Consider the following 24,595-nt stretch of genomic DNA (forward strand, 5'->3'; position numbering starts at 1 on the left):
CTCCCTATAAAGTAGTACTATAGTATTCCCATTTCACAGATGAGACAACTGAGATGAGAAGACTGGAATTCAGACAGGTTAAATAACTTGTCCAAGATCACACAGCTAGAAAACAAATACTGGATTTGGTATTAAAATCCAGGTCTGTCTCCCTATGAAGACCATGACCTATATCACTCCCACATTCCACTGCTTCTCATAGAACCCATGTTGTATGCTTGAAGGCTCAGAGAACTATGAGATAGATGTAAAACTTGGGAAGACAGGACAAATGTTGGCCTTCAGTAAATATTTATTGAATGGATAAGTAAACCATTGCTTTCTAGATGAAAAAAACAGCCTATTTTTATGTGTTCTTTTATTCCTGTGTTAGAAAACTCAATTGTCAGCCAGAACTTGCTCTCTCTAAGAGGTTACCTCCCAGCCACTGCACAGCTTCCCCTGGCCCAGGCCATGGATCTGTAAACAAGAACAAATAGTACCCTAGGGCTTTACACCCTGGGGTTTAACCTCACCTCTTGTATCGCAGGTGGGTGAGGTATGATGTGGTAATACGCAACACGCTAGAGCCCTACTGTTTGTCTTTAAGCCTTCCTTCAGCTTCTCTTGTTGAGCCAAAGTGCTGCAGTTTTTAGGAGAGAAAGGATGTGTTCTTTGTGAAATGGTCAGAGAAACTACACATCTTCCTTTAGCCAAAATGCAACTTAGCCCTCTGCCCATCTGAGTTATGTTCCAAGAATTCTTCACAAAGCCCTATGGTAAATATGGCCTTTTCAGTATATCCTGGCTTTTTGACAAGACATTTTCTAAGAGCATTTGCCTGTATGATTGGAGTGGTACTAACTCTCTCAGAACTAACCACCGTGTCCTCCAACTGCAGCTAATCTTACTGTACCTATTACTGAGGATTTAGATGCTGGTTGTATCCTATAGGAGGCTAATAAAAATAATCAGTGGAAAAATTATCTTGATAAATGGTTATTTGGTCCATGGAGACATTTTTAGAGCTAAAGTAATGTCAAACATCCTATTTGCCTTGAATCTACACTCCTCTGCTTCCTCCTTGCTGAACTGACTGCTCTGAGGAAAAGAACTCAATTTACACTTTTATTTAAAAGCTAAAAATATATACAAGTGAATGGAAATTGGATTTAATTCAATTCTGGCATGCAGGGCATCCAGACATTTAATGATTGCAATTTTGACATCCTAAGCCCTTGACTAGGTTTCTACCAATTTTGACTAAAATCCAAATCTCCTCAATGCAGATAGGTAATTAGTATTACTCATAACACACAGATCATTCCCCAGAACACCTGATTTATTAAAATGGCCCAAAATAATTTTATGTGCTCTTTCTTTATAATTTCATATTTTTGTGCAACATCCTCCAGATACACAGGTAACACTCAACTGAAGCCCCGACTACCACCTGACTTAAGAATTTAAAGCAGTTCCATTAGGAACCTGAGGGCTGGTTAGTTTTAGATTCAGGTCATTCAGCACCAATTACCTTCCACTGTACTTCCTCGCCCTGCCCCAAGACTACATGCCCCTCCTTCACCCTTGGAATCTACCATCACAGCTCTAGGATACTTCTGATGTAAATTCTTTCATATTTTCATCTCTACCCTATTCAGCGTAGCCCTTCTCAGCTCCTTCAAGAGTGCCTGTTCTTTTGTGAATAATTCTCTTACATTTCGTATACACTGCCAGCCTTCTATGCTGATAAACGAAGTCTGTACTTGTCTGAGACAACTTTAGTCCAGAATTTAGTTTGAAACCTTGTCATTAGTGCTCCCTGGTCTCACACTAATGTCATCCTCAGTTATTGCCCTAAATGGAAGCTAATTTGGTTAATATTCACTCCTGTGCTTCTCTCTCCATACTGCTTATTACTTTCTTCTTTCACTGCTCCCCTCCCAAAAGCTTCCACTGTGTCTTCTAGCTCTCTGGTTACATGACACATGGTTAACTAGTAAAATCCCTTCATTTCCTCCTCACGGAGGATTCATACTAAGGCTTACGATAATTCTTTATGTTACTTGACCCATCATATCCCCAAGGACATCACTTCTCCTTCAGTTATTTTCAGTAGAGGCAGCTCATCCTTCTGTACTCCACATATTTCAGGTCTCTAAAGGGTCTCCTCACTTCCACATGGTTGCTTCCAGACCATGTTTCCCCCTCCCTCATGAATAAAATTCCTGCTTCTTGGAGACCTGTGGCAGTCAAGAGACTCATGTCACTTGGCTTTATCACCCTCCCCCCCACTTCCTTTCCTCCCTGTTTGGTTATGGACCAACCTCTCAGTCATTCATATAGATAGATAGATAGGGCGGGAGGGAGGGAGAGAGAGGAGAGAGAGAGAGAGAGAGAGAGAGAGAGAGAGAGAGAGAGAGAGAGAGAGACTGTCATTTGGATCACAGTCATTCTCTCCACCCTATCATCCAACACTCTGGCCTCATTAGGATTCAACTTCAGGGATATTTGCCTCCATTCCACTTTAGGCACCCCACGCCACGCCCATACTCTGGACATTATCATCATTCTGATCTGCTCAACTTCTGAAATCTTAACAGAAATACTCCACTTTTTGATTACCTACCCTGTAACTCTCCCTTTTATACTCCCACTCCTGGTATTTGACTTCTCTGCTATCATCTTCTACAACTTTAACATCCATGTTGATAACCCTTCCAACACACTGGAATTTCATAATCTCTTCAGCTCCAATACCCTTAACACTTCCATGATAATGCTTTACATATTCTCTTTTCTACTAGTTGTATAATTATTGCCTCTCCCTACTACATTTTCCTCCTTGAGGACAATGATAATGTTTTTGTACCATTTTTGTACAGTGCCTGCATAGCACATTCTCACTAGAGAGGTGATGTCATGTACTGGTTAAGAGTATGAACTCTGGAGTCAGGATATTAGAGTTTAAACCCTAGGTTTGCAACCTACTACCTGTATGACCATGGGGAAGTTAACCAACCTCTCCCTGCCTCAGTTCCCTTATATATAAAATGGCGATACTATGTACCTCATGGAGTTGTTGAAGTGATTATACTTAGAAGAATGCTCAGCACATAGCCAATAGAATAGTTAATAATTGCCTTCATAAAGGGCAAAGGAAATAAATTTTAATAGGAATTAGGTGCAATACTGAAGGAAAACAAAGAGCTCTAATTATTAGGAATAATGATACAGAGAGACAGTCATTGGAAAGAGAAATTGAAAGCAAATAAATTATTAAGCAAATTTTCATGTGGACATGACAGGTTCTGAGCATAGGTGGAATAGATTGTCACTTACATGATATGGAGAGGGATGTTCTGAAATACCATTTCCCAAATTACTGTTCTATAGTTCTGTCAGAGGTACTGATATTATCACTAGATAGAAATTGGGTTTGTTCGCTTAAGTCATGATGTTTCCAGGTACAACAAGTGAAGTTCCCCCTGGGATACTTTATCAAAGTAGCTCCTGCATAGCTAACAATTCCCTAAATGAGCAGGACATGGGGCTTGCAAGTTTAGATGCAAATGGATATGATTTATTTACTGCCTAGGGAAAATAAGTTTGCATGATGGAAGAAGGGGAGCTGGGATAAGAGGACTTAGGAACCAAGGCTTGATGAAAAGAAAGGGAGAGAGTATTTAAGAGGAAGTAGGCTGTTTGATATAATCCTGCTCATGCATTTCTCTGTCTGTATTTATGCGTGCGTGCACACACACACACACACACACATACACACACACACACACACATTGTGCATGCACATTCCTTCCTAATAACTGTCAGTAATTTTGGGCAAAATTAATGACCGACAGCAAATCATAATATAATAAATAGAACATTAAAAGTTTAGGACGAAGAAACCAAGAGTTAAGCAAAGAATATGTTAATGAACAAAAAGCATGCCTTTAGACTCTCACAAAACATTCCTTTATTTTAAAATGGAGAAAAGGGAGACAAAATGTACTTTAGAAAGCTCAGAGTAAACTTACTTCGTTTTTCTCCCCTGGAAACCAGCATCCAGAGGTACTGTATCTTTGACTTCCTTATAAAAATATAAACTCTTATGCAATTATATATGTATGTGCCCGAATGGTGAGAGAAAGACAGAAAGAGAACACTTGGAAAGTTATGTGAGAACATGAGAGAGAGAACCCTGTTATTGTAAGCCAGGTGATATTAAACCTTGTGAGGTTTGTCGAGTTTCATGAATTTGAAGCATAGCTGAGATATTTTCCAGACCTCACATGTTATGTACTTGTTTGTACACTCATGATCATACCAGTTTTTAAAATAACTGTGCCATATTTTATTTAACTTGTGGTATAATGTGATTGTCTAATATTTTGATTATGAATCTGTATTTTGCCCATGTTTTTCTAGTTTATATCTGTCGCTACATTTATTTCTCTTTACTACTCACTATGGCACTTCATCTTGTTGTAATAAACTTTTTTTTTCTAATTTTTCAAGATATTTTAAAATTTTGTTTGTGTTTTACAACTTGGCACTCCACTTGGAGTCATTTGTACAAGCAACAAAAATATTTGTAATCCTTTTTTCCAGGGCACCAATAAAACTATATTTGAAAAAAGAAATGAAAAAAAACTGTCCCTTTTACCTATTATTTCTGTATATCACTTAATTATTTCTCCTAAGCTGACAGTAAACTATTGGATTTCCCCGTTGGTTCATATGCTACAATAGTGAATATATAGTTATATGTCATGTAGCAACATATCAGTCAATGACAGACTGCATATGTGACAGTGGTCCTAGCTTAGGAGCATCAGGCTAGACCATACAGCCTAGGTGTGTAGTAGGCTATACCAGCTAGATTTGTGTAAGTGCACTCTATGGTGTTCACACAAGGATGAAATCTCTGAACGACACATTTCTCAGAATGTATCCCTGTTGTTAAGCTGTGAATGACTGTACCTGTATTTATATATCGATCTACACAATACATATATACCTATAAATATATATATCTATATATTTATATTCTAGCTTGCCAGTAATAGTAACAAGATTCAAAAGCCTTACTGAAGTCCTGAAACTTGATAAAGAACACCTCCCAGAAACTTCTATCAAACAAAACACTTAACAGTGGAAGGGTGGGAGCGATTTTTTAGTAAGGTCTGGAACAAGTTAAGGATGTACAATATTATGGCTACTGGAGCCCTAGACAATGGACTAAAACCACTGGAAATAATTAAAAGGTACAATTAATATAAAAGACATGGCAAAACTTTGTAGAGAAAATGATCATTTATCTTGAAAAGTCAAGAGAATCAATGGACAAGTTATTAAAATTAATAGGGGTTCAACAAGGTGGTCGGATGCAAGGTAAACATCAATAATGACGCAAGATCAGTATCAATAGCATTCTTTTTATCAGCAATAATTATGTTCATGGAAGTACTGTCTACAAAAGAGCAGAATGGAAAACAAACCAAATGTTTATTAATAGGGAAGTGGTTAAATATGTGTGTTCACACACTATGAAATATTACACAGTATTTGAAAGAATGAATTAGATTTAAATGTAAACTATTGACATGGAAATAACTCCAGTTTCTACTGCTGAGTGACAAAAGCAAGCTACAGAATAATTTTGTTAATGTTAAAAATAAAACACAAGTTGACTATGTAATATATGTGTGTGTGTGTGTGTGTGTGTGTGAGTGTGTGTGTGTATACATATATACATATGTATATATACATATACATATACATATACATATATATATATATATATATATATATATATATATATATATGAAAACAAATAGGAAAAGCCTGAAAGGTTAACTAATGAAATGAATAGCAATGTAGTTATCTCTCAGGAGAGGACTGAGATTGGGGGCGGTAGTCAAGGGAGAGTTTAATTGTATTTTTAGTTTTTCTTTTCTTTTTTTTTTTAAGGAGAAAGTATAACTTGTATAGGTAAAAATAAAAACAATTTTAAAATGCAATGGTTTGCTGAATTCACCTAATCAACTTCACTTAAACCTGTACATCTTTTGATATATAAAAGGGAATTGTTTTCCAGCTTTTTAAACTTTCATTTGTTCAACAGCTATTGAAGACCATGCACTATGCTCAGTACAATGGATACAAAGCCAAGCATGACAGACATGGTCTCTGCCGTCCTGGAACTTACAATCAAGTGGGAGAGGCAGATAATAAGCAAATAACAAAATATTTACAAATTCTAAGAAATTTAAACAGAAATGAGCAGTGAGTTTTGATGGGAAATAATGTGGTTAAGGGAGACTTCTTAGAAGAGACATTTAAACTGGGATTTGGAAGATCTATTATGTGTGATAGTAGTGATGGTGGTGATGGGGAGAAATGCAAGCAAAAAGGGTCTCAGAACGAAAAAGCTTCAGGTGGTAGAGAAAGTATCTGAAGGTCAGAGCATTATGAGGGAGAGGGAGAGTGGCACTGTTGGTTGGAAAGGTAGGCAGAGGCCAAGAGCATGTGAGTCCTTTTAGGCATGGTAAAGTTTAGCTTTTATTCAAAGCACAAGGGAAAGTCACTGAGGGCTTTGAGTAGAGGAACAACGTGATCCAACCTATATTTTTTAAAGATCACACTGGCTACCATGTAGAGAAAATATGGGGTAGGCAGCAAGAGTGGACGCAGGAGCCCAGGTGGAAGCCATTTGTAGTGTGAGAGATGATAGTAGCCTGCTCTAGACTGGGGGTCATAGTGCAAACAGTTATATGTTTGGAGGCAGCATTATGTGAAAATATGAAGGAGAAATGACTTAAGTAGAGGGAGCAGCAGGTGCAAAAGCTTGCTTATATTTCTCTATTGATTTAGAAACAAAAGACTAGGGTGGCTGCGGCATAGTGATGTGGAGGAGAGGGGAATGGAATAAGGTCTGATCATTTAGGCCCTTTTCAGACATGGCATGAAGCCCAGATTTAATTCTAACTGGACTGAATTACATTTTCCACAGGATCGCTCTGGCTGCTAGGTGGAAGACAAGACACTATAGAGGGGCAAGTGTAGCAGGGAGACCCTTTGGGAGGCTATTGTAGTAATCCAGGTGAGAGATAATATTGGCCTGGGTTTGGATGCAAGCCACAGAGGTGAAAAAATGGGTGAATTTAAGAAATACTTGGAGGGGTAACCAACAGGACTTCATGTTTAATGAGATGTGGAAGTAAAGAAGAGGGAGGTATCAAGTACTTTCAGACTCAAGGGCAGGGAAGAATTTAATGGAATTGAGGGACTGAAAGGAACCTAGTGTGCCTAGAACTCAGCGAGTGGGGTGTGTGTGAGAAGAGCTGAGGTCAGAGTGGTAGGCAGCAGCCAGGTGGTTCACAGATGGGTGAGGACATGGAAAGGAGTTTGCATTTACTCTAAGTATCATAAGAAGACACTGAAGGATTTTAAACTGAGTATGATTTATCTTTTCTAAAAAGCCACTTTGGCTTCAGAATGCTGAGTGGTCTTGGAACGGGACAAGAGAAGCAGGGAGATCAGATAGGAAGTTACTGCAGAGGTCTGAGGATGAAGTCTTGGAGATGGATACAACTAGACAGATTTGAGATTCATTTGAACTGGAACTGATTAGTTTTCTTGTTTTTTAAATTTATGTAGGATTCCATTTGGTTTTTATTTTTATTTTTTGACAGTCTATTCAATAAATGGTACTAGGAAAACTGGACAGATACATGAAAAAAATGAAACTGGACCACCTTATACCATATACAAGAATAATCTCAAAATAGATTAAAAACTTAAATGTGAGACCTAAAATCATAAAACTTGAAGAAAACATAGGGGGTGAACTGTCTGACATTGCCCTTAGTAATTTTTTTTCCCCTGATATCTCTCTTAGGGAAAGGGAAACAAAAGAAAAAAAACAAAGAAATGGGACTACATCAAACTAAAAAGTTTTTGCAAAGCAAAGGAAACCATCAATAACACAAAAAGACAACCATTTTGTTTGGGAGAAGATATCTGCCAATGATACATCTGATAAGGGGTCAAACTCCAAAATTTCTAAAGAACTCATACAACTCAACACCAAAAAACAAACAAACAAAAACCCAGAACAAACAATCCAATTAGAAAATGATTGGTTTTCTTGAATGGAGCTTTTCTTAATGTGTATATGTGAGTCTAAGCCTTATTGAAGTTTTTAATCTTCTCACTTCATTTATATGCTACACTATGTTTTCATTTCCCAGGCAACCTGCTCACAGAGGAGAATCCCACCTTCCAGGGAATCCCCCCATTGTGTGAGAAGACGGAACAGTGCAGAGAAAATATAACACTACAGCATGAGACAGAATAAAAAGCTTCAGTTGGAGAGAAAATAAAGCATTCTACCAACACCTACTGGAAAGCGGAGAAAAGACCTTTTCCTGTTAACCTGTTGCCGAACCCACTCCTGTAGATGACTAGGAAAACAAACAATAATTCACTAATTCCCATGAATAACCAAGGTAACAAGGCAACTCAGAAAGAAAATGAAAAGTCTCCAGAAAATGAACCTAAAAACATGGAAATATGTGACTTAAATGACACAGAACTCAAGGTTTCAGTTCTGAAACATCTCAACAAGATGCAAGAAAACACAAACAGGCAGTTTAATGAACTCAGAAACACAATCAAATTAAAAAATGAACATTTTACCAAAGACATTGAAATTTTAAAAAAGAACAAATAGAATTTCTGGAGATTAAGAACTCAATAAAAGAAAGGAAGAATGAAATTAGCCAGCTTAGGTAATAGAGCTAACAGACGGAGGAAAGAATCACTGACATCAAAGATAGAAATCTGGAAATGACACAGATGGAAGAAGAGAGAGACTTGAAAGTTAAAAGAAATGAAAGAACTCTACAAGAACTGTCTGACTCCATCAGAAAGAACAAGATAAGAATAATGAGAATACCAGAAGGAGAAGAACGGGAGAAAAGAACAGAGAATATATTCGAACAAATAGTCGGCGAGAACTTCCCAAACATGTGGAAAGAGCTGGATCCTCGAATCCAAGAAGCAAATAGAACACCTAATTACTTCAACCCTATCAGGCCTTCTCTAAGGCCTGTTTTGTATTGTATTGAAGCTGTCAAAAATTAACGACAAAGAAAGAATCCTCAAGGCAGCCAGGGAAAAGAAGATGGTAACCTACAAAGGAAAGCCCATTAGGTTATCATCAGATTTTTCAGCAAAAACTCTACAAGCTAGGAGGGAGTAGAATAAAATATTCAAACTATTGAAAGAGAGAAATTATGAGCCAAGAATAATATATCCAGCAAAGATATCCTTTAGATATGAAGGAGGAATAAAGACCTTTCCAGACATACAGAAGCTGAGGGAATTTTCTAACACATGACCTGCATTACAAGAAATACTGAAGGAGGCTCTTCAACCTGAAATAAAAAAGCAAAAGAATACAAAACCATGACTAGTATTACGAACAGACAGACAGAAGCAGGAAATGGCAACCCCTACACCAAATAAGACATAATACACTTAAACATTACGTACAGGGAAAAAGAAAAAAAAACACTTAAAGAAAAAGAGGAAAAAGCCAACTTACTACTGCAGTGCAGAAATCAACTCACAGCAAAAATAGGGATAATTTGTGACAACAAAAACATAAAAGGGGGGAGAGTAAAGGTCTGAACTGGCATAAGGGAATGGGGAGACTAAGCATGCTGAAGAAAATGGAATACTCTAAATGTGAAACTTTCTTTTACATAAACTTAATGGTAAACACTCAAAAAAAAATCCAGAACTGAATTATATGTAACATAAAAAATGAAGAAGCAGAGGGAAAATCATAGAATATCACCACACTGAAATAATAGATAGCAACAAAAAGACAAAGAAACAATGGAGACACAGTCCTACCAGAAAACCAGAGATAGAATAATAGGAAATTCTCATGTATCAATAATCACCCTAAGTGTAAATAGACCGAACTCACCAATAAAAAGGCACAGAATAGCAGATTGGATCAAAAAATTAAACCTGACCATATGCTGCCTTCAAGAGACACATCTCAGCAACAAAGACAAATATACACTCAAAGTGAAAGGGTGGAAATTGACACACCAAGCAAATGATATCCAGCGAAAAGCAGGTGTAGTCATACTGATATCAGATGAATCAAACTTCAGGATAATAAAGGTAACAAGAGCCAAAGATGGACACTTCATAATGATAAAAGGGACTATACGACAAGAAGACATAACAGTCATCAACATTTATGCCCCCAATCAGGGAGCACCAAAATATGCCAAGCAACTACTAACAGAACTAAAGGGAGAAATTGACCAAAACACAATTATACTAGGGGACCTAAATACATCATTGACAGCTATGGATAGATCATCCAAACAGAAATTAAAAAAAGATATATCAGCCCTAAATGACACATTAGATAAAGTGGACAAAATTGACATTTATAGACCACTTCATGCTAGAACATCAGACTATACATTATTTTCTAGTGTACACAGAACATTCTCAAGGATAGACCATATATGGGGACATAAAACTAGCCTTAGCAAATTTAAGAAGACTGAAATCATCCCAAGCACGTTCTCTGATCACAAGGATTTGAAATTGGATATCAACTGCAAAAAGAAAGCAGGACAAAAACACAGATATGTGAAGAGTAAACAACAATTGGGTCAAAAAAGAAATAAGAGGAGAGATCAAAACATATATAGAAACAAATGAGAATGAAAATACATCCTACCAAACTTTGGGGATGCAGTGAAATCAGTTTTAAGAGGGAAATTTATATCATTACAGGCCCATCTGCAGAAACAAGAAAAATCCCACATAGATAACCTCAAGTTACATCTTAAAGAACTAGAAAAAGAAGAACAAATGAAACCCAATGTCAGCAGAAGGAAGTAATAAAAATCAGAGCAGAACTAAATGAAATAGGGAACAAAAGGACAATAGAAAAAATTAATGCAACAAAGAGATGGTTCTTTGAAAAGATTAGAAATTGACAAACCCATGGCTAGACTCACTTGAATAAAAAAAGACACAAATAAACAAAATCAGAAATGAAAGAGGGGAAGTTATCACGGATGCCACAGAAATACAAAGGATCATCCAAGAATACTATGAAGGACTATACGCCACCCAATTCAACAACCTAGAAGAAATGGACAAGTTTTTAGAAACACATAGTCTTCCTATGCTGAATCACGAAGAAATGGAAAATCTAAATAGATCAATCACCAGTAAGGAAATTGAGTCAGTCATCTGAAACCTTCCGAAAAGAAAAAGTCTGGGACCAGATGGTTTCACTAGTGAATTCTATGAAACATTCAAAGAGGATCTAATACCTGTCCTACTCAAACTCTTCCAAAAACCTGAAGAAGAGACAATACTCCGTAAATCATTTTATAAGGCCAATATTACCCTGATAACAAAACCTTGTAAAGATAACAGAAAAAAAAGAAAATTAGAGATCAATATCTCTGATGAATACAGATGCAAAAATCCTAAACAAAATTCTAGCAAACTGAATGCCACAAAGCATTCAAAAGATTATACATCACAACCAAGTGGGGTTCATCCCAGGGGCACAGGGTGGCTCAACATACACAAAATGATCAATGTGGTACACCACATAAACAAAAGAAAGGACAAAAATCATGATTATATCAATAGATGCAGAAAAAGCATTCGACAAGATCGAACTTCTATTTATGATTAAACACTTAATAAAATGGGTATAGAAGGAAAATACCTCACCATAATACAGGCCATATAGGACACTCACTAATATCATAATTAGCAGTGAAAAACTGAAGCTCTTTGCTCTACATTCAGGAACACGACAAGTGTGTGCCCTATCAACTCTGCTTTTGGATATCGTATTGGAAGTCCTAACCAGAGCAATCAGGCAAGAGAAAGAAATGAAAGGCATCCAAATTGGGAATGAAGAAGTTAAATTGTCACTTTTTCCAGATGACATGATGCTATATATCGAATAGGCAATGTAAACAAATGAGCGTGGCTGTCTATTAATAAAACTTTATTTATGCACAATGAAAAAAAAAGAAAGAAAACCCTAAAGACTCCATCAGAAAGCTATTAGAAACAATAAACGAACACAGTAAAGTTGCCAGCTACAAAATAAATGTACAAAAGTCCATTGCATTCCTATATACTAACAACGAAATCTCAGAAAAAGAAATAAAAAAAAACCCCACAATTTCTTTTGCAATTGTAACACAAAGAAGAAAGTACCTAGGAAAAAAACTAAACCAAGCATGTGAAAAACCTATATTCTGAAAACTATAAGACATTTTTAGAAAAAACTGAAGAAGACACAAAGAAAAGACATTCCGTGTTCATGGATTGGAACAACCAACAGTTAAAATGGCCATATTACCCAAAGCAACATACAGATTTAATGCAATCCCCATCAAAATCTCAATGGCATTTTTTAAAGAAATAGAACAAAATATCATCAGATTTGTATGGATCCACAAAAGACCCGGAATAGCCAAAGCAATCCTAAGAAAAAAGAACAATGCTGGAGGTATCACACTCCCTGACTTCAGCTGGTCAACAATAATCTAAACAGTCTGGTATTGGCAGAAAAACAAACCTATAGATCGATGGAATAAAATTGAGAACCCAGAAATAAACACACATAAATATGGACAGATAATTTTTGACAAAGAAGTCAAGAACTCACAGTAGAAAAAGACAGTCTCTTCAATAAATGGTGCTAGGAGAATTGGAAAGCCACATGCAAAAGAATGAAACTAGACTGCTATCTGTCACCATGTACCAAAATTAACTAAAAATGGATCAAAGACTTAAACATAAGACCTGGAACAATAAACTGCATAGAACAAAATATAGGCAGTAAGCTTATAGACCTTGGGTTCAAAGAGCATTTTATGAATTTGACTCCAAAGGCAAGGGAAGTAAAAACTAAAATAAATGAATGGGACTATATGAAAGTAAAAAGCTTCTGCACAGCAAAAGAAACCATCAGCAAAATAAAGAGGCAACCAACCGAATAGGAGAAGACTTTTGCAAACAACCTCTCCGATAAGGGGCTTATATCCGAAATATATAAGGAACTCATGCAACTCAACAAAAAACCAAACAATCCAATTAAAAAATGTATTCAGAGGACCTGAATAGACATTTCTCCACAGAGGACATACAAATGGCCAATAGACATATGAAAAAATGCTCTAATCATCAGAGAATCATCACTAATCATCACTAATCATCAGAGAAATGCAAATAAAAATCACCATGAGATATCACCTCACCCCAGTCAGAATGGCTATCATCAACAAGACAAATAGTAGCAAGTGTTGGAGAGGCTGTGGAGAAAAAGGTACCCTCACATACTGCTGGTGGGAATGCAGACTGGTGCAGCCGCTATGGAAGGCAGTGTGGATGTTCCTCAAAAAATTAAGAATAGAATTACCATATGACCAGGCAATCCCTCTCCTGGGTATCTACCCAAAAAATCTGAATACATTGATCTGTAAAGACATATGCGCTCCAATGTTCCCTGCAGCTTTATTTACGGTTGTCAAGACATGGAAACAACCAACGTGTCCTTAGATAGACGAATGGATGAAGAAGTGGTGGTATATATATACAATGCAATACTCTTCTGCCATAAGAAAAGGTGAAATAGTACCATCTGAGATAATATGTATGGATCTTGAGATTATAATGCTAAGTGAAATAAGGTAGAGAAAGTCGAGAACCATATGATTTCACTGATATGTGGCATATAAAACTGAAAACAACAAAAGAACAAGACAAAACAAATGAAGAAACAAAAACTCATAGACACAGACAATAGTTTAGTGGTTACCAGAGGGTAAGGGGGGTGGGGTGGGAGATGAGGGTATAAGGGTTAAAATATATGGTGATGGAAGGAGAACTGACTCTGGGTGGTGAGCACAAAATGTGATATATAGATGATGCATTACAGAATTGTACACCTGAAATCTATGTAGCTTTACTAACAATTGTCACCCCAGTAAACTTTAATTAAAAAGAAGTTACATGATTACTTAAGGGTATCACAAGCACATCCTTCTATTTCCAACCCCATCCAAATGCCAACTCAAAACACACTGCAAATTGGGAAACTCTGAATGAGAAGTTTTCCTCCAAGTCCTAAGCTATATACTGTTCCTCCTCAGTGGGAGCTCTTCTCAGACTGAAGTTGTCTCCTTCAGAAAAAGAAACCTGCTAGTAGGGAGGCTGTAAATAGACTGGGCCCAGGAGTAAGGACATTCTGTCTCCACAACATGAAACCATAAGAGGCAAGCGATGCATAAGCATTCCTTAGGCTTGCTTGAGACCTTGAAGGCGGCCTATAGGGGGTGGGGAGGCACAGGAATATAAAGCAGGGGGAGAGAATGCATTTGTACAACAGTAAGGGTATGGGCATAGTGCACTGTCAGTGAGAAAGAGACAAGCAGGCCATGACATCTGGGACCTGTCCTGGCATCATCATTTGGGTGTTGGTGTTTTCTTGATGAATATAAACAATCTCATGGAACATCAACACAAGAGGTCAGTCTGTGACCATGATGAATCAAGACAAAAACAGGCCCAATCCATCATCATGTCTGAACAGTCAAAATCTGAACAGTGTCTGAGCCAAAAAAACGACCAAACAGCTGCCATCCTGCTTCTTTGACAATTACAGCTGTAGCTTCGGGTTAATTTTCCCCATTTATAAATAAGATTTATTTTGAAATCCAATCACTGAATTACCCCCACTTCATGACAGCATCTGAGTCCAGAGCAAAGCCAGCTAGAGTGACCAACTCAGCCTGGTTTTCCCAGGGATTTCCTGGTTTTAGCACTAGAAGTCTCACATTCCAGAAAATCCTTGTCTTAGGCAAACTGGGATGGCTTTTCAATGGCCTGCCTCCTCAAACCCTTCTGCAAATCATCTAAAGCAAGCCCAAATCTTTAAGTCCTTTCTACCACCCTGTTATTGAGATACCCCATAGTTTCCCATGGTATGCATTCCCACTTTGTTGCAACAAGTAATAAACCCCCCTTTTCCAACTACAGGTCTGTTCCTAGTGGTCTCTGCTTGGAGGGCCTTGAGATCAGTAAGAAGTAAAGATGCAAAACATCGTGGAAACGCTAGTAAGGCCTAGCATGGAAAAATGGACTGAGGGAATGAAGAGGTAGGTAGAACTGGGGAAGAATGAAAAGGTGCCACGGCCCTGAGGAGACTAGAGTGTGGTTTCCAAAAAAGGTGGTTTTTAGGGGTGATAAAAGATGAGATCATGGAAGGTGAAGCCATGAGCTTTTGTAGGAGGAGGAGGAGTTGTTGCCACACCCTCTGTGCCTAAACAAAATAAAACACTAATGAAAAACAGCAAAAACAAAAACAGAATTGGCTGATGTTATGAAATAATGACTCGATCTTCAATGGCCTAGATCATAGAGTTTTTACATCCACACTTGTTTATCTATGTTTGTCAACTGCATTATATAATAGTTTCTATATAAGTGAAATTTCTGGGAAGGAGGAACTGCAATGACACACTAGTTGACAGGTCTTATCAGTGCAAAACACTAAACTTGTAATTCTTTGGGGTTGTGATTATTCAATGTTAATGATCAGTATTCATTAAATAAAATAAAAGCCATAGAACAGTGCCTGGCATATAGTAAATGGCAATAAATATTAACTATTGCAATTACTAACATTATGTTATCTTTTCAACGTGCGTGTTTTAAAACGGGTAATGCCTCAGGTTGTTTTTTTTAAAAAGAGGTGTTTGATCACGTATCCTTGGTTATGAAGGCATATATTCAATGATAAATATAACTTCCTTGTTTTTTAAACTCAGCTCAGAGCCATATATACAAATGGCTGTGTGCATACCTTTTGGTGAGATTTACTGTAAGTGACCTTTGGTAAATCTTTTAAATTCAGTGGCTGCTACGTACATTCCACTAGATGTTGGCCCCTACTGCATGTTGCAAAGCAAGTTTTGAAAACACGACTACTATTTAGTTTCATACTGTTTATACTTTAAAAATAGCTGCGAGAGAATGTGACTGTCCATGTAAAAGGAAACCTCGAGTGCTCAGAATCTAGAAGTTGAAACATAAAGGAAGTAGGTTCCTTAAAACAGGTTTAATTTCTAATTTTCATCAGAAAGCTGCCTCATTTATTTCTACAAAAATAAAAGTCACTTCTAAAACTATAGGAACATACAGGAAATGCTTATGAAGTGCTCTTACTTTAAAAATAATGTGAATGTCTGAGTTTGGGCAATGTCCAGGATATGTTACAAAAGGTAGAAAGTAGAGTTTTACATTTACAATAATTTTGTACTGCTGAAAGACCATCTGACCTGGTTTTTCAATACCCAGAAAAACAAGACGCTTGTTTTTCAAACATTAGTACTAAATTGCTATATTACAGGTATTTGACCTGGAATGTTTCAATCCCTCTACTATTCTTAACACGATTTTCTCTCTTTTACAATTGTGACATCTGTTTAATTTACATTAATTTTCTCAGAGTCTGAATGTGGTGGTGGTAGCACCAGTTATCCTGATATTGTGTTCTGTCAACTCTTACCTTTTTTGAAATTACTACCTTTTTTTTTTTTTTTTTTTTACCAAGACTGGTGACCCATACTCACCTACAGTATAGAAACTTGGGTCAGGAGTCTACTTGTTCAGTGGCTTAAAAAGCATTTATTTGGAATGTGGCATTTTTTAATGAAATGCAATAAAAAGTAATTCTCAGAAGTAAATACCTTTATAAAGTTAATAAACTGATGATTATATTTTCTTAAGAAGTCGTAAGTGAACATTTCTAAGGGAGACCTTTATTTTTGATGTGAATTGCAGTGTTATCATATTTCTGCCATACCCTTTTCAATGTATAATGTTTCTTACAGAACAGTTTTATATGTATTAGTCCCACAAACAGATTCAGATCTTACCTGCATACACCAGACAGTTGAATTCTCATTTCTGTAAACATTTTGCACAGTTACAGCCTGCTATTGTTTAATCATAATAATGAATCAGTTTTGCAGCTACCACATACTTGAGTACATACAACTCCTTTTGCATGAGAAAATGCATCAAACTGAAAAGTACAAATTAACAATGGAATAAACATATTTTTCTTTAATGTTTAGAGGTAAAAGCATATATTACTAAAGTACAACTATATAATATACACTGAGAAAACTAATACAGCTAAGAAAACCATGAAAGAAAAGAGGAACCATTTCATGAATTGCTTTTTTCCCTGGAACAAATTAATTACAAATATTAATAGTAAAGTACTTCCAAGTCTTGCCAGGCAAGAACATTTAAAATAAAATTGTTTTACACCATCATTGTCAGATCCTAGAATAATTCTAGATAGAAATATCATTTTAAGATAAACAAAGACATTAATCCTTTTTGGGAATCTATTATTACTTACCGAAATTTGCCATCTGTATCGTCTTGTTGCCAGGCTCTGGAGCGTTGTAAATCACAACAGCGTCAGCATTTCTTCTGCCGGCTGTTTGAATTTTTTCTGAAAATGTACAATTACCTCTTTCTATCAGTGCAATCCAGGGCTTCTCAGTAACAGTAAACTCAGTGTTGTAGTCACAAGCTTGGTAGTTATTGTTCTTAGGGATGCCCACCACCCCCATAGCATTAGCCACTGGTGAGGCTAATCCATAAACACCACATTCACACATCTCTGTTGTAGTGTAGTTGCTGGTTTCATTGTAATAAGTCACAGTCACGTAGGCATTCATTGAAAAAGACGTTGTGATTTTAAATAAAAAGGTAAAAATTACAAGCAGCGGAAAACAACTGGACTTATTCTCCTGGTTCATTGCTTGTTCATTTGAGCATAAAATTTAAGATGTCTGCTGATATTTCCAACTATCAGTCACCATTTGTCCACTCAGGTCCCCGCTAAGCAGAAGTTTGAAATTTCAGTTGCAAGTAGGTAACTGATCTCACCTCAAGCAACATAAGCTCTGAATACATCAGCTCTATTTCACTTCAGTTATCTGCATTCTCTTTTGCCTGCCCCTCCTCCAACTGTACACACACATAACCCTTAACCAGGACTACCTTAGTAATAAATAACACCATCAACTTTATTCCACATGTGAACTTATCAGGGTTGGATGACTTCCTGCACTGACATTTTTTTTCTTCTTGATTTTCCAGCTAATGCACTTTCATAAACATGGAGTGGATTGGAACAAGGAGCTGGACTCTTGGGAATCCCACGTGACAAGTCTGAAAGTCACCTCTCTTAGAATTTCTAAAATACCAAACTGGTTTTCCAAGACCTGCTGAAATATGCTATCAACCAGTTCAGCCAGGAGTAAGTTAAGATCCTCAATTTTAATTGCTGTGGAATTAGTGGAATTTATTTTACAGCTTTCCCCCCCTCTTATTTGTGGAATTTTTCTTAACAGGCTCCCTAAGGAATATCTTCTGCCGCCTTGTTTATTCGTTGAAAAGTAAACATATTTCAGTGGCTAGAGATCCTTTCCTTTCAACCACAGTACCTTACCCATGGTAGGCACTCAAATATTTGTTCATTGACTGATACCTATGAGTTGCTACATTCCATTAATTTTTATGTCCCATGTGTTATACTCTAACACGATTGTTCAAGATTTAATTTTTAACATTTAGAATTTTAAATTCTAGTTCTTTCAAATGTATAGACTGATTTTTTTCAGTGCTTCCTTTATTGAAAGCTCTGTTTTTAATCAGAGTACACTGAGCACTAGCACCACTTGGACATTTCTATGGGGTCAACTGGTCTGAGCAAGTTGCTGGGATAGGGAGATTGTGATGTGTGCCAAGGGCTGGTGAAGGAGTAGATAAATGGACAACAAGACAAACAGAGATATCAGGAGTCAGATTAAGCCAAGAGTCAGCAAACTAGACAAACAGGCATCAGGCTGTTGGAGAAACAGAAAGACACCAGGTCAAAAGGAGGGCAGGCACAATGGTAGTCCAAAGTCCAAGGAAAGTAGTCTAGAATCAGGAAGACTACTAGAGTCAAGGGGACAGGACAACAAAAAATAGGAAACTAGGAAACATTGTTGAAGGAGATGATCAGTGAGGCTATTTCTTCCCCCTACTTCTTGTCTGTTCTTAGGCATCTGAAACATTAGCGTTGGAGTGGACCCTGCAGGTAGAAACCAACAGTTAATGCCACTTAGCAGTGGAGAGGAGTTCAGGGAATCTACATTTGAACCTAGTGAATAAACCCCAACAGAAGCACAATACAAGTATAAACCTCTCTATCGTATTATACCTGCCAATTACACCATCTGTGTATCCCTTCCCCCATATCATCTGGTATTAGTAGCACTTTATACATAGTAATCACTTAATAATTATTCATGAACTTGAACTAGAAAGTTTAAAGGTCTTGTGTATTAGCTTATGGTATATTTAAGAGTAAATGCAAATAGTTTATTATTTTGCTACTAGCACTACAATTTTGATGTTAAAATTCATAATAAAGCTGAATACAGGCTTTGTACAGTACAGAGGCTTTGTCTAGTGTACAATGAGTACACTACCCAAAAACAAACCATCAAACTGAAAACAGAAGTGTTATTGTCAAAACCATTAGTTTGCTGATTGCTAATAGACATAGGTGATAAATTCAACATCAGCATTCAACATACAAATAATTAGCAAAGTCCTAGAAATTTGATCTAACCTTTTTAACTTGTTTCTAAAGAAAAGACTTTTCCTGAAATAGTTTAGAAACTGATTAGTGAAGAGTTGGTTAAAGCCATTAGAAGTCCAATTTTGTTAAATAGTATTAACACACCAGTTTCAAATCTTCACATTATATTTTTTGCACAAGTTAAATCATTATATGCCTTAAAAATGATAACTTTCCCATTTGTGGCAGTGCCTGTGTATTAAAGAGAACTTTGTTAGACTATTTTAAACTGCTCTGGAGGTTGAAATGCATAATTTTATATGGTGATCAGCATTATATACCTTGTATATAAGTGCTCTTATGTTTACTTTTTATGGCTTTCAGAGTCATAATTTATAAAGATAATTTTAGATCGGTTTTTAAAAATTGCAGTTAAGTAAAATTCCTTGAATAATAAATACTCATCAATGCAATTTTTCTGTTAACTCTTAAGGCAATTTGCTGGAGGGTGAGTGGTCCAGTGCTTATTCAGTGTTGTTCAAGTTTTGTCTGGGGAACACCTCTGTTAGGCTCACTTGAAAGTTTATTAAAAATGAAGATTCCTGGGTCCCACTCCCAGTCATCCTGAATCAGAATATGAGGGAAATATCTAGGAATTCACACTGTAAATAAGCTCCCCAGGTAATTCTTATGTACTTTATAATTTAAGAACGTTAGATCATATAAACTGTACATGATGAATAATACAGGATCTAATTCTAATTTTGACAGATTAGCAGCTTTTCTAATCTGTCAGCTGTTATTTTATTTAAATCTCCTTGTGCTTCAACTTCCAATCTATAAAAGTTTGATGTTTACTTGTACTTTAGGTGGTGCTAAAACCCAAAAGTTGGCACAAATGCTGATGCCACAACAACTGGTATTATATCCTCAGGAAAATAAAAAACCTCTCTGGGACTTTTTCTTCATTTACACAATGACAGAAGTTGGGATTAGAATTTATCAGGACTTTTCTACATCTGACATACTAGAACTCTATGAAAATGAAAGTTGTTTAGAAACTATCAAATTATTATATTTTTCCTCCCTACCATCACAATTCATGATGAAACTGCATTGAGAGTAGATGAAACTGTAGGAGGTAAGTTGAAAGTATTGGGTAAAGCTTGGGCTCTAGTAAAACTAACAGTGTTTGAAACAGTACTATATACTGGTGGTTTTTCAAACGTATCTACACATTAGAATCACCTGGAGAGCTGCTAACTATCTTGAAACCCAGGTTACACCCCAATCAGAAACTTGGGGAATGACATCTAGGCATAGTAATTTTTAAAATTCTCCAGGTGATACCAATTTGAAGCCAAGTTTGAGGACCATTTCTATACAGTACTGTTTCAAACATTTAATACTGGACTTTTTCAATTGCTTCTACCTTAATATTAAGTAACTTAACAAATATTAAGTATCTTAGCAAAGGTATATAATTAACATTAATAGAGGCATACAAAAACTTATGTCTTAGGCAAGGAACATTTCAAAATTTTCCATGTGATTAAACAGCTATAGGAAACCCACCATTTGGAGATGAGGAAGCACAAGGCTGTGTTTCTAACACGAGGTCTGGCAATTAAGTTCACGAACTTGTCACCTTGCACTTACATTGGCAGCACTGTGCACACAGCTCTGTAAGGTTTCATAACTTTGATATATCAGTGTCTCACAGCTGCGTTTGTGTTGACATGTGGCGGTGTATTGCTGAGTGGCATTCCTTAAGGTTGTTGTGTGTTTTTGTGTGAGGTCGAGAGAACGTCTGAGCTTGAATTAGAGCAACGAACGAACATTAAATTTCTTGTTAAACTTGGCAAGAGTGGAAGTAAAATCAGGGACATGTTAGTCCAAGTTTATGGGGATAGTGCCGTGAAGAAAATGGCACTGTATAAATGGATTAAACGTTTTTCTGAGGGAAGAGAATGCGTCATTGATGAAGAGAGGTCAGGGCAGCCAGTAATGACCAGAACTTACGAAAACATTTCAAGCATTCATTGAATTCTGCGTCAAAATCGTCGGCTGACTGTGAGAAGCATAGCAGACCAAGTAAACATTGATAGAGAAACAGGAAAATCTTAACTGAAAATCTTGGTATTAGAAAGGTGTGTGTAAAAATGGTCCCAAAGGAGCTCACCGATGAACAAAAGCAAAGGAGAGTCTAAGTTTGCCAAGACCTTTTGGAGAGGTGAGATGATGTTTTGGGCCATGTTATCACTGGTGAAGAAACATGGGTGTACCAATACGACCCTGAAACAAAGCGTCAAAGTGCACAATGGAAGTCAACCAATTTTCCACAACCAAAAATGTTCCATAAATCCAAATCAAGAGTCAAAACAATGTTGCTAACCTTTTTTGATATCTGAGGAATTATTCATTATGAATTTCTACCAGCTGAACGAATAGTAAACCAAGTTTACTGCTTGGAAGTGCTGGAAAGGCTGTGTGAAAAAGTTAGACAAAAACGACCTGAACTTTTCGCCAACAATTCATGGTTCTTGCATCACGACAATGTAGCAGCTCACATGGTATTGTCTGTGAGGGAGTTTTTAGCCAGTAAACAAATAACTGTATTGGAACAGCCTATATAGTCACCTCATCTGGCCCCAAATGACTTATTTCTTTACCTGAAGATAAGGGAAATATTGAAAGGAAGACATTTTGTGACATTCAGGGTATCAAGGGTAATACGACGACAGCTCTGATGGCCATTCCAGAAAGAGTTCCAAAATTGCTGTGAAGGGTGGACTAGGCACTGGTATCGGTGCATAGCTTCCCAAGGGGAGTACTTCGAAGGTGACCATAGTGGTATTCAGCAATGAGGTATGTAGCACTTTTCCTAGGATGAGTTTGCAAACTTAATTGTCAGACCTCATAGAATACAGGTAACCCTTGATTATTCATAGCGATCTTCCAACTCTGGGATAGATGACTAACTTGGTGTACATTGAAAAGGAATAAAAATTAATTTTAATATTATCCCAAGCCAAATAAAACTAACTGACATCTGATTGAAAATCACTTGATGTTAAAAGTCAAGTATGCCTAGGACCATATGACAGCAACGATACCTGAAAGTCATCTACATTTTACTTGGTTATTAAGATATTGCCTCTGTGATTTAAGGGGAGGGATAATTTTTTGAGTGCTAGAATTTTTTTCTTTCAGTGAGAATTTAAGAACTGAACCATAAGAATTAGGCAAGATGCCTGAATCTGTATTTCAATGTCATCTACAAAATTTATATGGACTATATATACTTCTTTCAATCTCATTTGCCATCTAGCTGGTCCCCTTGCTTTCATTTTTGCTCCCTCATTAGTAGTATACATGTCTGAATCTGGTCAGAGACCCAAAATAATGGTGGCATAAACAAGATAGAAGTTTATTTTTCTCTCATGTAACAACCAAAAGAGGTAAGCAATACAAAGTTGGTATGGCAGCTCCACAATATCAGGGACCTAGGCTCCTACTAGCTGGTTGTGTTGACGTCCCTCGAATGTTGCTCTAGGAATGTCTCACCACTGCCACGTTCACATTCCCAGCGAAAAGGGGAGGAAAAGAGAGCATTCCCTTATAATCATTGAGGGAACAGTTCAGAAAGTGTACGTATCACTTACGTTCACTTCCCATTGGCCAGAACTTAGTCACAAGGCCATGTCTAGCAACAAAGAAAACAGGATAAAGTATTCTTTATTCTAGCCATGTACTCAGGTAAAAATTGAGAGACCTATTACTATAGAAGAGGAGAAAAGGTATTAGGCTACAACTAGCAAACCTCCTTATAATCCATTTTCCTTCCAGGATACAGTGGCCATTCTAAAACATGAATTGAATCATGGTATATACTGGCCACAAACCATTTAATAGCTTCCCAGTGCTCTGAATATACAAACTAAAATTCTTACCATGGCCCCTAAGGCTCTGCATAGTCTAGACGTAAGAGCCCTGTCTGTTGGCTTATCTTGTCTTGTATCCCACTTTCTGCACTCCAGCCATATCAGTTCTCATTCAAGTCCTCAAACACATCTTGTGCTGCAAGGCCTTTTCATCTCAAGTTCACTTCATCAGGAAAAACTTTCCCAGTGCCCCTACACACACCTACTTCCACCCGCCCCGGGACAGGCTTCCTTTTTTAAAAGGCTCTAATATAAACCACATATCTTTCCTTTGTGGCATTTGTATCACTTATTTGTGTACTTATTTGAATGTCTTTCTCCTCCACAACACTATAAGCTCTATGAGAATAGGGGCAATGTCTGTTTTTGCTTGTACTGTGTTCCTAGTGCTAACCCAGTGTTTGCCACAGAATGACATTCAAATATTTGTATACACGCTGCAATGATTCAGCTCATTATTTTATGAGCCCCAGGATTTAGAGAAGTTTATCTCACAGTGAACTAATGCACTAACAGAAATTTTATTATTATTCAAACATTTTACTTTGTGCTCAAATTAGAGTTTAAAGAAACAGACTTTGTAGTTATAAGCCTAACCAAACAATTACCTTGACAATTTTACATTAAATTATTTACTCTTTTTCTGTTTCAGTTCCCCATCTACAAAATAGATTTTAAAATCTTGTTAGGGGCAACTTCTAGATCTTAAGCTACTACCATGTTTCCCCCAAAATAAGACCGGGTCTTACATTAATTTTTGCTCCAAAAGATGCATTAGGGCTTACGTTCAGGGGATGTCATCCTGAAAAATCATGCTACGGCTTATTTTCCGGTTAGGTCTTATTTTCGGGAAACACAGTAGGAGTCAAATACAGTAATCTCAAGAATAGCATCAGAGGTGCTTGCATTTAAAGAGTGTTGCTTGATTGTCAATGAA

General features: G+C 36.9%; 1 protein-coding gene across 1 annotated transcript in view; it reads right to left on the reverse strand.

The window, feature by feature from the left end:
- RNF128 (ring finger protein 128) overlaps positions 1 to 18,076 on the reverse strand; it is a 112,826-nt gene extending 94,750 nt beyond the window's left edge. Inside the window, exon 1 of the mRNA XM_033118632.1 lies at positions 17,495 to 18,076. Coding sequence (XP_032974523.1) covers positions 17,495 to 17,900 — 406 coding nt within the window. The 5' untranslated portion in view covers positions 17,901 to 18,076. The remainder of the gene's footprint in view (positions 1 to 17,494) is intronic.
- Between the last annotated feature and the right edge of the window lie 6,519 nt (positions 18,077 to 24,595).

This window comes from Rhinolophus ferrumequinum, chromosome X (assembly GCF_004115265.2).
Source record: "Rhinolophus ferrumequinum isolate MPI-CBG mRhiFer1 chromosome X, mRhiFer1_v1.p, whole genome shotgun sequence".
NCBI classification, from domain to species: domain Eukaryota; kingdom Metazoa; phylum Chordata; class Mammalia; order Chiroptera; family Rhinolophidae; genus Rhinolophus; species Rhinolophus ferrumequinum.